Source organism: Pantherophis guttatus, chromosome 9, assembly GCF_059756535.1.
Source record: "Pantherophis guttatus breed Tessera chromosome 9, ASM5975653v1, whole genome shotgun sequence".
Classification (NCBI taxonomy): domain Eukaryota; kingdom Metazoa; phylum Chordata; class Lepidosauria; order Squamata; family Colubridae; genus Pantherophis; species Pantherophis guttatus.
Window position 1 is genome coordinate 6,041,872 of NC_142071.1, and position 15,115 is coordinate 6,056,986.

At 41.2% G+C, this 15,115-nt stretch overlaps 1 protein-coding gene across 1 annotated transcript in view; it reads right to left on the reverse strand.

The window, feature by feature from the left end:
* The window catches only part of BMP1 (bone morphogenetic protein 1), a 180,146-nt gene that overhangs the window by 85,810 nt on the left and 79,221 nt on the right, over positions 1 to 15,115 (reverse strand). The window contains exon 2 of the mRNA XM_087875891.1: positions 1,317 to 1,430. Coding sequence (XP_087732017.1) covers positions 1,317 to 1,430 — 114 coding nt within the window. The remainder of the gene's footprint in view (positions 1 to 1,316; positions 1,431 to 15,115) is intronic.

Consider the following 15,115-nt stretch of genomic DNA (forward strand, 5'->3'; position numbering starts at 1 on the left):
CAAAAATGGGATGTGCAGAGGGTTTGAGAGGCCTGCAGAGCAGTGGTGGGTTCCTCCTGGTTCGGCCGAGCCGGTAGCGGTGACGATATGACGTCACCGAACCAGTTCTCTTTGTTCTGGAGCTGGGCCCTCCCCCCCGCCCCCCCACATGGTATTCTTACCTTTTATTTGCCCCCACCCCCAATCTATTGCTGCCTCCCGAGTCCCAGCTGATCGGCTAGAAGGAAAAAAACTGTTTAAACTCTTGCCGCGGGACTTCAAAGGGCTGCCCTACAGCTGATCAGTGTTAAATGGCAGTGTGGTGGTAGACCGGTGCCTCCAAAAACAAATGAGTAGACCGGTGCCTCCAAAAACAAATGGGTAGCCCGGTACAGCTCTGCAAGCAGTTAAAAGCCTGATAGACCAGTACCTCTGCTAAATCCTAAAGAATTGTCACATGACCATCAAGCCATGCCCACAAAATAAGCCACGCCCACAGAACTGGTAGTAAAAATTTTTAGAACCCACCCCTGCTGCAGAGTGCTCCTGGAGGCTGGGGAGGGCAAAAACACAGTGCGTTGGGGGGGTTTGGGAGGGCAAAAACGGGATGCGCAGAGGGTTTGGGAGGCCTGCAGAGTGCTCCTGGGGGCTGAGGAGGACAAAAAACGGATGCACTGAGGCCAAAATCTATATATTTTTTCTTGTTTTCCTCTTCGAAATCTTGGTGCGTCTTATACTCCGGTGCATCTTATAGTCCAAATAAATACGGTATTTTAATTGGGAAGTCATTCCACAATATTCAGCAAGTGTTTTAAATTGTAAGTCTGGGACTGCAGTCTTCATAATGCAAGTTGTGGTTGGCAGCGAAGAATAAATGTAAAAGTTAATTATTGTCAGCTCCACTAAAAGGATTTATGGATGGTGAGAGAGGCAAATGTTAACATAACTTCATTTCTACTAGAAAAGCAAACAGCCTGTAGATCTACTGTACACAGACTTGGTTTTAAAATTAATAGATGCTATTAAGATTAACAGAGTTGGAAGGGACCTTGGAGGTCTTCTAGTCCAACCTCCACCCAAGCAGGAAACCCTACACCCGTGATGGCGAACCTGTGGCACGCGTAGCCGTATCATATGATTCTTGACGACCATATCTTTTCTTTTATGTACACCGAGACCGTATGCACCAAGACAAATTCCTTGTGTGTCCAATCACACTTGGCCAATAAAGAATTCTATTCTACTCTACTCTACTCTACTCTACTCTACTCTACTCTACTCTACTCTACTCTACTCTACTCTATTCTATTCAACATTATGAAGATTATTAACCCTACCTGAAGTATTTGTAGCAGTTCTTTCAATTTTATGCCGTGTGAGGTCCACAATTCTGTCCACCTGGAACAACTTCAGGTCTTCCTCATCCAAGGCGATATCTCCTATAAAGGCAGCTGGAAAACAGAAAGGAGAAAAGGAGCTGACATTTTCAAACGGAATGGATTTGAAAAGTACGGTCTTTACAATACAGTACATTTAACGTAAGCATTGCTATTCGTCAAACACTGCGGATTCACTGCACAGCTTGTGACACAAAGTAGGCAGCAAAGACCCCCTTTTAAGCCCCACTTTCTCTTAAAGGTAAAGGTTCCTCTCGCACATATGCGCTAGTCGTTCCTGACTCTAGGGGGCGGTGCTCATCTCCGTTTCAAAGCCGAAGAGCCAGCGCTGTCCGAAGACGTCTCCGTGGTCATGTGGCTGGCATGACTCAATGCCAAACGTGCACAGAACGCTGTTCCCTTCCCACCAAAGGTGGTCCCTATTTTTCTACTTGCATTTTTTACCTGCTTTTGAACTGCTAGGTTGACAGAACCTGGGACAAGGAACGGGAGCTCACCCTGTTACGCAGCGCTAGGGTTCAAACCGCTGAACTGCTGACCTTTTGATCGACAAGCTCAGCCTCTTAGCCACTCAGCCACCGTGTCCCTCCAACTTACTCTTAAGCATCTCTAAATTTGTGCTCAGGGCTTAAGGTTTGCAACGAATCTGGAGGATTTTCTCTTTGGATCTTGATGTGCCTTTGTATGTTTACATTATTATTTTTTTCCAAATTAAAGCAGTAAAAAAGAATCTTTGAAGAAGGACTTCAAAGAAGGCTGTCAATTGTTAGAGAAAAAGAATTTGAACGTTTTACAAACAACGAAAGAGCTAAGAATTCCTCCGCAACCAGAGAAGACAAAGAGACATCCATGGCAAACCTTTTTTTTTTTTTTTAAATGTTTTTAGATATAATTCTGGGTTTTATTTAATTGACCAAACTAAGTAATAATTTTAATTAGCAATTTTATGATGTTTGTGTGTCTATATTTTTCTTGACTGTACACCGCCTTGAGTCCTACGGGAGAAAGGCGGTATAGAAATATAATAAATAAATAAATAATAAATATAAATAAATAAAGAGATGCTGAACCAGGTGGCCCAACTCCTTCAGCTGTTTTTTTTCGCTTAAGGAAGGGTAGAACTCACAGTCTCCCATTTTCTAATCCAGCACTTTAACCACTACCCCAAACTGCCTCTCAGTGTTAAGAATTCAATCCTTGCCCCTATTCAGTCTCCAAAATTATTTGCACTGTAAGATACCATCCAAGTTCCCCATCAAACTCTACGCTCCTGCCAGAGTCCTAAAAATAACCATATTCATGAACTGTCCATTGAAGCTGGATCACACTGTATTTCAAAATTTTCATTAGTCTCCCAATCAGACTCCAGGTACTTATTATCATATGTGGTGGACTTGTCTGAAAGCAAGAAAATATTGGAAGAAAATACATACTTGGTTGGAAAAGATGATTAAGCAACATATAGATCTGAAACCAGAAATATTTTTGTTGGTTATAATGCCGGTGTCAGAGTTCCAGAAAACCCCTAACTCCAAGTAAAGATGCAGAAGCCACTCGGATGGTTCTTGGGGGCTTTTTTTGTTTCTTTCTTCCAATATGAAGATATTCGTTACTGATGGGGGCAGATGGTAATTGAAGATTCTGAAAATACTGTTGGAATAAGGATGCGATGTTACCCTAACATGGGTGATGGAATTTATCATCCAGTTGAAGGATATTACAGAAGATGTTATATGGATTACAAGCAAAAAGTTCTTTTTTTCTTTTAGGATTTTATTTACATAAGGGAATATTCTTCTAGGGGAGTGGGCAGAAGAATAAAGATATTAAGAATAATTATGGTAATTTTGTAGGAAAGTGGGTGGAGATAGGATAGGTTACGGATTGTTTAGTTTAAAGAAAAGGGATATTATGTTTAGATCTGAATGTATGTAATGAAGGGGGGGGAAGGAAATTAGTTGAATTGAATAAGTGTTAAATTAGGATTTATTGAATAGTTTTAGAGTGGAAGTATGCTTTGAAATGTTATATCGTATGGGGGGTAGTAAAAGGGTAGATCACGAGCGGAAATTGTTAAATTGGGAGATATAATAATATTATTATGTTAAATCAGGAGTTATTAGACATTGTTATAATAGAATGTCACTTTGAAATGCATATTACAGCATAGTATAAGGGGGGTATGATAATTTTATTAGAAAGAAAGGGTCAGTATATGGAGATGGAGTAAGTGGATAGCAAAGTATGATATAATCTGTTATGAATTTGGGTTTTATTATGAAGAAGTCAAAGGGGAAGTGGGGGTGAGGGGGGTTAGGGAGGAGGGGGGGAAAAAGGGGGAAAAATTTGTATTTGAAAAACTTTTTCAATAAAAAAAAAAGATGCAGAAGCAAACATTTTTCCCAAGTTCTCTTTACTAGAATAGGCAAACTAGCACATCTGGAAAAACCCGAATCTGAAAAGCCCGGGTTTTCCTTCAGTAAGTCAAAACTCCCAAAACCATCCCCTTTCCCCCTAGTCGATCACATGCTCCATCTCGATCCAGCCCCCTGACCACTCCTTCTCCAGATGCTGGATCGCACTGACCTTGACCGACAGGAAGAATACTATTATGTCTACTAACAACCCCTCTCCTTAATTCCCTCTCCTACTTTCCTACACATGAGAAGGTGGCAGCATTGAAGCTTCCGGCCTAACATGGCTTCCAAAGCTGACAGCCGGAGGGTTAAGGGGACTATATAATTAGTTTTGCATTTACTGACAGCAACAAGGATTGTATTTGCACAATATTGGAAAAACACCCCATCGGATGAGGATGCAATTTGGAAAATATTAGACTGTGCAGAGATGGACAGATTGACTTTAAAAATAAAAGACAAAGAAGACACAGGATATTACTTGATATGGAATAGATTTTATGAACGATTAGAGATAAGAGGTAGAAATTAGATGAAGAAAGATTATTGCTATATAGGAATTAAATATAAAGATGGTTTATAATTATAAATATGCCAATATAATTTAACAGAATTATAAATAAGCTAATATAAAGAGAAATTTAGTCAAAACTATTCTGTTATATTATTACTATTGTTACCAGTATGTGTGTTAATATTTCTTTTTGTTCTCTTTTTGTTTTTCTTTTGTAAATGATATACCCTGACAATACACTTTATTCAAAACGTTTATGAATAAAAATAAATAAATACAAAAAAAATATTCATTAGTCTCCACCTGCTTTCAGGAAGTTCATATGGATGCTTGCAAAAGTGTGGGAAAATCTTTTCCTAAAATCAGCTACCATAAAGGCAGTCTTTGTTTAACAATGCTAACTGGGACTGGAAAGTCCATCATTAAGTGATGTGGTTGTAAACTGAAAAACCATATGGCTGTGCCACTTAGCGATGGTCATTTCGGATGCCCTGGTTGCCACCATTAAATAAGGATCGAGGAAGTCATTTAAGTGAGGATCTTTCATGACTGCAACTTCTGATTTCCCACTGGCTTCCCCAGTGACTTTGCTTGTGGAAAGCCAGCAGGAAGCCAACAGACTTCCCCATGGTTGGCTGGGGAATTCTGGGAGTTGAAGTCCAGAAGTCTTAAAGTTGCCAAGTTTGGAGACCTCTGGTATAGAGGAAAGTTGGCTATTATGATGGACGATTCCTCCCTGTCTCTCCTTGTTCCATCAGCTCAGCTGGCAACTTTAATGTTTAAACATCTGGTCTCCATAAAGTCTGCTGCATGTGCTAGAGATTTTTTTTAGAAAAATTATTGTTATATAAATTGTTTTAACCTCAAGCTTCTTTTGAAAGTTCTCTTTCTAGTACATTCTCCATCTCTCTCTCTCTCTTGGCGCACAGATTTTGCCAAGCCAATTGGAGCTCGTATAATCCAAGGGATACTCAAATAACCTCCCGATCGTCTGCCATACAAAGAATCAAAATCATATGGTTCAGCTGAATGAAAGCAGATAACCATGCACAGACTGGATTCATTTCTTTTTCAGTTCAGTTCCTAGCAAATTCGAGATCCTGCTTCCCATTCTGCGATCACAATGCCAAAGGACCAAACATTCTGGCCATGGATATACAATTCCACTTTTTACAGCCAGAAAGCTGTAATTAAAACCAAACCAATTTTCACAAAAATCCTTATTTTTGCATTTTCCATCAGCACGTTACCACATTTAAAGCCAGAACAAAATCTATAGGAGTCCAGGCAGAAGGCAGGAAACCAATTCTTCCAAAAAGACATTGGACTGGTTAGTCCAAGGATTGCAGATGCTCCCTGAGCTAAGAATGACCATTTATGCATTACAAAAAAGTATTGCTTATGTCTCTAAGGATGCAAATATTTGAATGTCCAACACGAAAATAGAAATACAACAAATGCTGTAAAAACATCATCTTCACTTGACAAGATGCTAATATTAGAATAGAATAGGATAGGATAGGATAGGATAGGATAGGATAGGATAGGATAGGATAGGATAGAATAGAATAGAATAGAATAGAATAGAATTTTTTTGGCCAAGTGTGATTGGACACACAAGGAATTTGTCTTTGGTGCATACGCTCTCGGAGTACATAAAAGAAAAGATACATTCATCAAGAATCATAAGATGCAACACTTAATGATAGTCATAGGTTACAAATAAGCAATCAGGAAACAATATCAATATAAATCGTAAGGATACCAGCAATAAGATTACAGTCATACAGTCATAAGTGGAAGGAGATGGGTGGTGGGAACGATGAGAAGATTAATAGTAGCGCAGACTTAGTAAACAGTTTGACAGTATTGAGGGAATTATTTGTTTAGCAGAGCGATGACATTCAGGAAAAAAACTGTTCTTGTGTCTAGTTGTTCTGGTGTGCAGTGCTCTATAGCGTCGTTTTGAGGGTAGGAGTTAAAACAATTTATGTCCAGGACGTGAGGGGTCTGTAAATATTTTCACAGACCTCTTTTTGACTCGTGCAGTATACAGATCCTCAATGGAAGGCAGGTTGGATATTTGAGGAATGGCTAATATTTGCTCTGACTTTTTGCTGCACAATATATTAAATTGCTGGCTTATCCATTGTGTCTTAATTTGCTTTGTTATTATAAACTGCCTTGAGAGGGAAAATACTGAGAGAACGTCAAAATCTTTGCACGGTAAGCAATGCATGAGGGATGGAAGGGCAACGTAGCAATGCAGTTCTGGAATGCAACTCGTGAAAATTTCTGGAAGGTGAAATGGAAAGAGCTACGGAGAGTGAGTGAAAGCAAGCAAAGCATAACTTTTGGGTACTTAGCTTCCAAGAAGCTCCTGGACATCCTGCTTAATCATCTTCTCTTGGAAGCAGTAGAGTTGCCAATCTCTTCCATCCTACCCCCTCCCCGCTTCCTTTTTAACTATGGACACCCAACATCAAAAACGTCATCAAAAAAGCACAACAAAGAATGTTTTTTTCTGCGCCAACTCAGAAAGCTCAAACTGCCCACAGAGCTGCTGATTCAGTTCTACAGAGGAATTATTGAGTCCGTCATCTGCACCTCCATAACTGTCTGGTTTGGCTCTGCAACCCAACAAGACAGACACAGACTTCGGAGGATAATTAGAACTGCAGAAAAAACAGTGGCTACCAACCTGCCTTCCATTGAGGACCTGTATACTGCACGAGTCAAAAAGAGGGCTGGGAAAATATCTACAGACCCCTCACATCCTGGACATCAACTGTTTCAACTCCTACCCTCAAAACAACACTATAGAGCACTGCACAGCAGAAAAACTAGACACAAGAACAATTTTTTTCCCAAATGCCATCACTCTGCTAAACAAATAATTCCCTCGACACTGTCAAACTAGTTACTAAGTCTGCATTACTATTAATCTTCTCATTGTTCCTATCATCCATCTCCTCCCACTTATAAATGTATGACTGTAACCTTGTTGCTGGTATCCTTAAAATTTATATTGACTGTTTCTCTATGACTATTATTAAATGTTATACCTTATGATTCTTGACGAATGTATCTTTTCTTTTATGTATTACAAGAGCATATACACCAAGACAAATTCTTTGTGTGTCCAATCACACTTGGCCAATAAAGAATTCTATTCTATTCTTCTTAACTAGCTACTAAAATATATCTATTTATTCATCTATTTATTGAATTCGTAGGGCCGCTGAGCTCAGCAAGTGACTCTGGACAACGAACAGTCTTACAATAAGTTAAAAACAAATTCCTAGACATAGTAATAAAGGTTAAAAAGGTAAAGGTTTCCTCTGTCCAGTCATGTCCAATTTTAGAGGGTGGTGCTCATCACAATTTCCTAGCCGAAGGAGCCAGCGTTGTCCGAAGATGCTTCGGTGATCATGTGACCAGTATGCCGAGGCACACAGAATGTTGTTATTTTCCCACCCAAGTGGTACCTATTTATCTACTTGGATTTGCATGATTTTGAACTGCTAGGTGGACAGGAGCTGAGGCAAGTAACGGGAGCTCACCCCGTCACGTGGTACTTGGGTCTTGAACTGCCCACCTTTCAGTCGACAAGTCCAGTGTCTTAACTGGAAAAGTTAAGAAACTGATCAAAGAGAGAAGCAACCTGGAATTAAGGAGAAACTTCCTAACACTAAGGACATTTAACCAGTGGAACAGCTTGCCTTCAGAAATCATGGGCACGCCATCATTGGAGATTTTTAAGAAGAGACTGGACAGTCACTTTTCTGAGATTGTATAGGTTCTCCTGTTTGAGCAGGGGGCTGGACTAGAAGACCTCCAAGGTCCCTTCCAGCTTCTCTTCCCTTCCCTTCCCTTCCCTTCCCTTCCCTTCCCCTCCATTCCATTCCATTCCATTCCATTCCATTCCATTCCATTCCATTCTGTATTCCTGTTCTATTCTATTCTATTCTATTCTATTCTATTCTATTCTATTCTATTCTATTCTATTCTATTCTATTCTATTCTATTCTATTCCATTCCATTCCATTCCATTCCATTCCATTCCATTCCATTCCATTCCATTCCATTCTCCCATTCTATTCTGTATTCCTATTCTATTTTATTCCATTCCATTCCAATCCATTCCATTCCATTCCAACTGTTAGGCCACTTCACCCCACCAGAAATGGTAATAGTTAATACCGGTAGTAAATAAGAATAATGAAGAAGAATATTAATGAATAATTATAATAATAGGTGCCTTGGGTGCAATCTCTAAACGCCCGGAGCATCATCTGAATATCATCAGCATTGATAAAATCACCCTCAGTCACCTGAAGGACCTGAGATATGTCTCAATATATTTTGGGTGCAAATATTCTTGGACTTGATTCTGTAATAAATCAGAAGCTTCCAAAATTCAGAAATGTTTGTAGCCTTCTCTTGATGCTGCTGCCTTTTGTCACATTTTCATTGTTAAGCTGTATTACATCGTCTTGAAGGAATTTTGCTGTGATGATTATCATCACTTTAAATTAAGGGACTGGCATAAAGAGCATTAAACTCTCAGGATATTTTCAACGGGAGGATTCCAAAACATTAGGAGGTTTTGTGTTATCATTAGACTTTGGCCACACAAACACACCTTCTTTTTCAGTGCCCTGAGGGAACCTCAGCTTCCTTCCGTCCAAAGATTGGAAACTGCTCCTCTAATTCAAGCTGTGCTACAGCTTCAGCTTCTCGTTCCAACAGTTGAACTTGGAATATTTACTAGGGTTGCCAGGTCTGCTTCCAAAAAAAAAGCGGACAAGCGGGAGGGTGGGGGTGGGGTTAAGTAGTAAAAAAAAAAAACAATTAAATTATATATACGTGTTGGAACATGGCGCAAAACTTCATGGAATTCTGACTTGCAAAACTCAAAAAATGATTTCAACTCTTCTCGTTTCTTCGCAGAATTCAAAAATTCAGCAAAAACCTTCAGCACTACATTTTCGATATCAAAAGATAACTGCTTTAATGCATTTTTTTTGCGCTGTTGTGTAAAATGCGATTATTGCAATGAGCATTCGATCTTTGTCTCATTCTAACTTATGAAAAAAAAGACAAACCGCGATTCTCCTATCCTTATTCTCTTAGACTGTACAGCTTTAGATTACGTACCATTTCATCATAAAGCTTTTGAATAAAAAAAAATGTCCACTATTTTGTGAAAAAAAAAATAGTGAACATAATGTGAAAAAAGTGGACTGTCCGCTCAAATAGTGGACACCTGGCAACCCTAATATCTACTCTGAAATGTCGCAGAGACACCTGCAATTTCAGGTGTCTAACTTTGATAGCGAGCCTAGAAAGGTTTCCAAAGACCCGAGTTGGCGAAGCTGCTGCATGTGTGAACTGGCCCCCTTGTTTCGGAGTCTTCAAAGCGTTCGCAAACACAGTAAAGAAATAACCGTTAAATTACAGAGCCCGGCTTGCTAGAACTGCCTGTTCCCGACAGAAGCCATATGAAAAAAAAAAGCGTAATTACAAAGCCATGCCTATGCGGAGAAAGAATGTAAGAGATTCACAGAAAGCTGCTTGATACGGCTGTGCAATAAATTGACTGCTTAATCATCTGAGTTGATGCCAGCGACCAATTTGAGTTTTCAAAGGCTGAGAAGAAGAACGAGGAAGTGCCCCTCGTCTCATCTTCATAATCATAATCATAAGTTTATTTTGTCAAGCATATATAAGATAAGAGGTAAAAGTATAAACATAATTTGATTACATGAAAAGAGTAAGTAAAAAGGAATATTAGGACAGGGACGGTAGGCACGCTGGTGCGCTTATGCACGCCCCTTGCAGACCTCTTAGGAATGGGGTGAGGTCAGTGGTGAAATGTAAAATTTGTTACTACCGGTTCTGTGGGCGTGGCTTGGTGGTGGTGGGTAATGTGACCGGGTGGGCGTGGCCAACTTTTTTTTTTTTACTTTTAAAAGCATTTTTTTTACAACCTTAAGAGGTTGCAGCAAAAAATGCTTTTAGAAGCCTCTGACGATCAGGCAACTCAGCTGGGATCACCAGAGGCTTTTAAAGGCATTTTTTTTTCCTACAACCTCTTCGGCCGAAGAGGTTGCAGAAAAAAAAAAAGCTTTTAAAAGCCTCTGACGATCCCAGCTGAGGCGCGCGATCATCAGAGGCTTTTTTTTTTTTACTTTTAAAAGCATTTTTTCGGCCGAAGAGGTTGTAAAAAAAATGCTTTTAAAAGTTAAAAAAAAAAGCCTCTGATGATCGCGCAGCTCAGCTGGGCATGGGGGGGGGGAAGGATTTTTGCTACTGGTTCTCCGAACCAACCGCCACCATCGCTACCAGATCTGGCAACCGGGAGCATTTCACCCCTGGGTGAGGTCAACAGTAGACAGTTTAAGGTTAAAGTTTTGGGGGTTTGGGGAAGAAACCACAGAGTCAAGTAATGCATTCCAGGCATTGACCACTCCGTTACTGAAGTCATATTTTCTGCAATCGAGTTTGGAGCAGTTTACCTTGAGTTTGTATCTATTATTTGCTCTTGTATTGTTGTGGTTGAAGCTGAAGTAGTCATTGACCGGAAAAACATTGTGGCAGATAATTTTATGTACTACGCCTAGGTCAGACTGAAGTCGGCATAGTTCTAAGTTGTATAAGCCCAAAATTTGGAGTTTGGTGGCATAAGGTATTTTATTGCGGTTAAAGGAATGGAGGACTCTTCTCGTAAAATATCTCTGGACTCTCTCGATTGTATTTATGTCCGATATGCAGTGCAGGTTCCAGACAGATGAGCTGTATTCAAGAATTGGTCCAGCAAATGTTTTGTATGCTCTGGTTAGTAGTACAACATTACTAGAGAAGAAGCTACGCAAGATTAGGTTAACAACTCTTAATGCCTTTTTGGCAATGTTGTTACAGTGGGCTCGGGCACTTTAGAAATGAGTACTCCAAGGTCCTTGACAGAGTGAGGGTCATCTTAAGCATCTCAATCCAACTGGTATGTTAAGACTGAGGATCTTGGGCTTTTTAATCTTCTTGGGGGTTAAATGTAACTTTAGATTGAAGCATCCTGGGGTCTGACTCTAACAATAGATACTTCTCTTTGTTCCTGGTGAAACCAGTCTGCTGATTCTTCTGATGCTTGTTTATGTATTATTTAACAATCCTTGCCTGTTCTGATCTAGGCACGAAGCTGACTCCTCGTCCCGATAAAACCTCTTTTATTTAGATTAAAGGGAATTCCTCTCCAGCAAAGTCCCGGCCAACAGTCTTGCAAGAGATTTCACAACTACAGATCTTTATCAGGCTTGGAGAGTGGCCAGGCCGATATCTTCCAAACTAGACAATACTGGGTAAGAAGTCAGGAATAGATCTTCATCTTAATGAATTGAACTAATTGTCTCCTGAAAACCCCCCTCCCCTTTCGCTCCTCTTTATTTCCTCTGGGAGAGGCCATTCACTGTCCATCTGTGGCTTTACTCCTGAGTCGACCCTTGTTCCTTAATTGTTCCCTTCTCCTGGCTGCTCTGCACATGTGCACAGTGGGAACAGGACCCAGCTGTTCTTTTGCCCCACTGATGTCCGACTCCGAAGGCAGCTAACAACTGTCAGACGGCCCTGGCCCCGTCTCTGCCTCCGACGCAGAGCATACATCAGAGCCTTCCCCAGACTCAAGGATTGGCCCATGTTCCTCCCCAATCTCCTCACTGTCCGAGTCTGCCACCAGTCTGCCAACATCATCCTCTTGGAGGGTCAGGGACATGTCAGAATCAGTCTCAGCTCTTGGCAATCTCTCATTGTAATTTCCTGTAGCCCCAGAGACATCCTCAAGCCACGAAAATAGTGGGTTTGGGTGAAGTAAAGAGATTCATTTCGAAGGGCTCTTTCATTCTTCTGGAAAAAAAAAAAAAGAACGCAGAAGGAATAGACCCAGTTGGCTGTTCCTTGCAAGGGAAGATAGCAATAAGAAACCGGTGAAGGACTTCGATCTGACATGGCGATGTAAAAGAAAGACTTGGAAAGACCCAGACTGATCCATTGGTTGCAGAAGAAAGATGGGATGAAAGGGTGTGTGGTTGAAAGAGTTAGAATGGGTTTCGTCCTGAGTAGAGTGATCCTAGAAGAAGAAATGATAGAAAGGACAGAATGGATGGTATTTGCTGGGAATAGGAGTGTGTGAATATGGTGGTGGTAGTGGCAAGTTATGACTGTGAATAACGGTAGAATTATTTCAAAACGGTAGAATTCTTTGTGCTCTAGAAAAAGTGCAACGAAGACCCACGAAGATGAGGAAGGGTCTTGAGGCTAGACCATACAACAGGGGTGTCAAATTCAAGGGAGGGCTGGATCCGGCCTGTGAAGTGCTTAGATCTGGCCCCGGGGTGGGGGAGGGGCTGGAAACAGTGAAGGACTGGCCCGCGGTGCCTCTGCTAGTGAAAACAGAGCTCAGGAAGGCCGCGGGCAACCCTCCCGAGCTCCGTTTTCACTGGCAGAGGGTTGCAGGAGGCCGTCCCAGCCAAAAATGGAGCTCAGAAGCCCGTTTTTGCTGGCAGAGCACATCGACACCACAGATGCACCCCCCAACACAAATGACCTCAAGCTGGCCACACCCACACCTACCCTGCCCCCCCCTGAGGCGGCCGTCAATGAAATCGAGCTTGATACCCCTGTCATACAACAAATGATGGAGGGAACTAAGTATGTCCAGTCTAAAGAAGAAAAGAACTAGGGGGGATATGACAGCAGGCTTCCAGTACTTGTGGAGCTATCAATAAAGAAGAGGAGGTCAACCTATTCTCCAAAGTACCACTGGGAAGGGCCAGAAGTAACAAGTGGAAGATCATTAAAGATAGAGCCTACCTAGAATCAAGGAGAAATTTCCTGATAGTGAGAACTTGCTCTGGAAGTTGTGGGTACCTACGAGACCGTCTTTTGCCACCAATAGCTTCCCACCGACCAGTTCGTTCTCACAGGGAGGGACTACTCAGGGTACCGTCAGTCAAATTATGCCAACTGGCGACTCCCAGGGGGAGGGCCTTCTCTGTGAGGGCTCCAACCCTTTGGAATGAACTGCCCCGAGATACGAAATATCCCTGATCTCCATGCTTTCCGCCGTGCCCTCAAAACCCTGATGTTCCAACAAGCGGGGCTAAACATATGAACATGTGAATGATTTTTTAAAATGTTATCTAATTCTGGGTTTTATTTAATTGGCCAAACTAAGTAATAATTTTAATTAGCAATTTTATGATGTTTGTGTGTCTATATTTTTCTTGGCTGTACACCGCCTTAAGTCCTTCGGGAGAAAGGCGGTATAGAAATATAATTAATTAATTAATTAATTAATTAATAAATTAGAAGTTTTCAAAAATATTCTGGACAGTCATTTGTCTGAAATGGTATAGGGCAGTGATGGCTAACCTTTTTGCCGTCGCGTGCCAAAAGCGGGGGGGAGAGTGGGGGGGTTGTGCGCGCGTGTGCCCACACCCATAATTCAATGCACCCCGCCCCCTGCACATGTGACCCCTTCGCATTCCTCCCGCTTTTGGCATGCGATGGCATGGTGGGCCTGGTAGGCCTGTTTTTCACCCTCCGCAGCCTCCAGAGGCTTCCTAGGAGCCTGGGGAGGGTGAAAACGGCCTCCCCCCCCGGAGGCTCTCCAGAGGCCAGAAACAGTCTGTTTCCTGACTTCCAGTGGGCCCGGAAGGCCCGAAAATCAGCTGGCCAGCCCGTGCATGCGTGCTGGAGTTGACCTAGGGAAATGCTCGCGTGCCCACAGATATGGCTCCATGTGCCACCTGTGGCACGCGTGCCATAGATTCGCCATCACGCCATGCTTGAGAAGGGAGTTAGACTGGAAGATCAAGGTCCCTTCCAATCCTCTTATTTTATATTCTATATTGAAAGTTGTCTTTTAGGTTTCAGACTCATCTCTGCTACGGAGTCAAAGAAATTAACAAAGTTCTGAATTGTGACCTCTGTCTGACTTTCAAATTCATGAGTCAGTTAATTCATCAAGATGTATGGTGAGAAATGCATCCTAAGGAAAATCAATATTCATTTTATTCAAACAGACCTATGTCTTGGTCAGGAATAGATATGACGCCAGCAGAGCTAAAAATCTAATGTACAAGAAATAAATACAGAAATAAGTAATTGGGCAGATCACAATCCGATCAAAGTTATATGGAAGGGACAAAAAAGGAAATTAAGATGGACGTTGAACCCATCAATATTAAAAGAAAAGGAATTTATTCAATATATGGAAAGAGCACTGGACTTTTTCTTGAAAGAGAATAGAAAAGAAGAGACCGCATTACGAAATGTATGGGACACAGCGAAGGCATATATTAGAGGATTAGCCATAACATATATGGGAAAGAAAACTAAAAAGAAGAGACAAAATCAAAAGACATTAGAAGAAGAATATAAGAGTCTAGTGATAGAATTACAAAAAGATCCACAAAAAAAGAACTTTAAAAAATCAAATGGAATTTATTTATTTATTTTTAAAATTTGATTTATATGCCGCCCTTCTCCGGAGACTCAGGGCGGCTTACAGTGCGTTAAGCAATAGCCTTCATTCTTTTGTATATTTATACAAAGTCAGCTTATTGCCCCCACAAACTGGGTCCTCAATTTACCTACCTTAGAAAGGATGGAAGGCTGAGTCAACCTTGAGCCTGATGAGATTCGAACTTACAGTAATTGCAGACAGCTGGTGTTAATCACAATGCTTTTAGTCTGCTGAACCTAATAGATAATATATATATATATATATATTAGCTTCACATTTGTCTTTC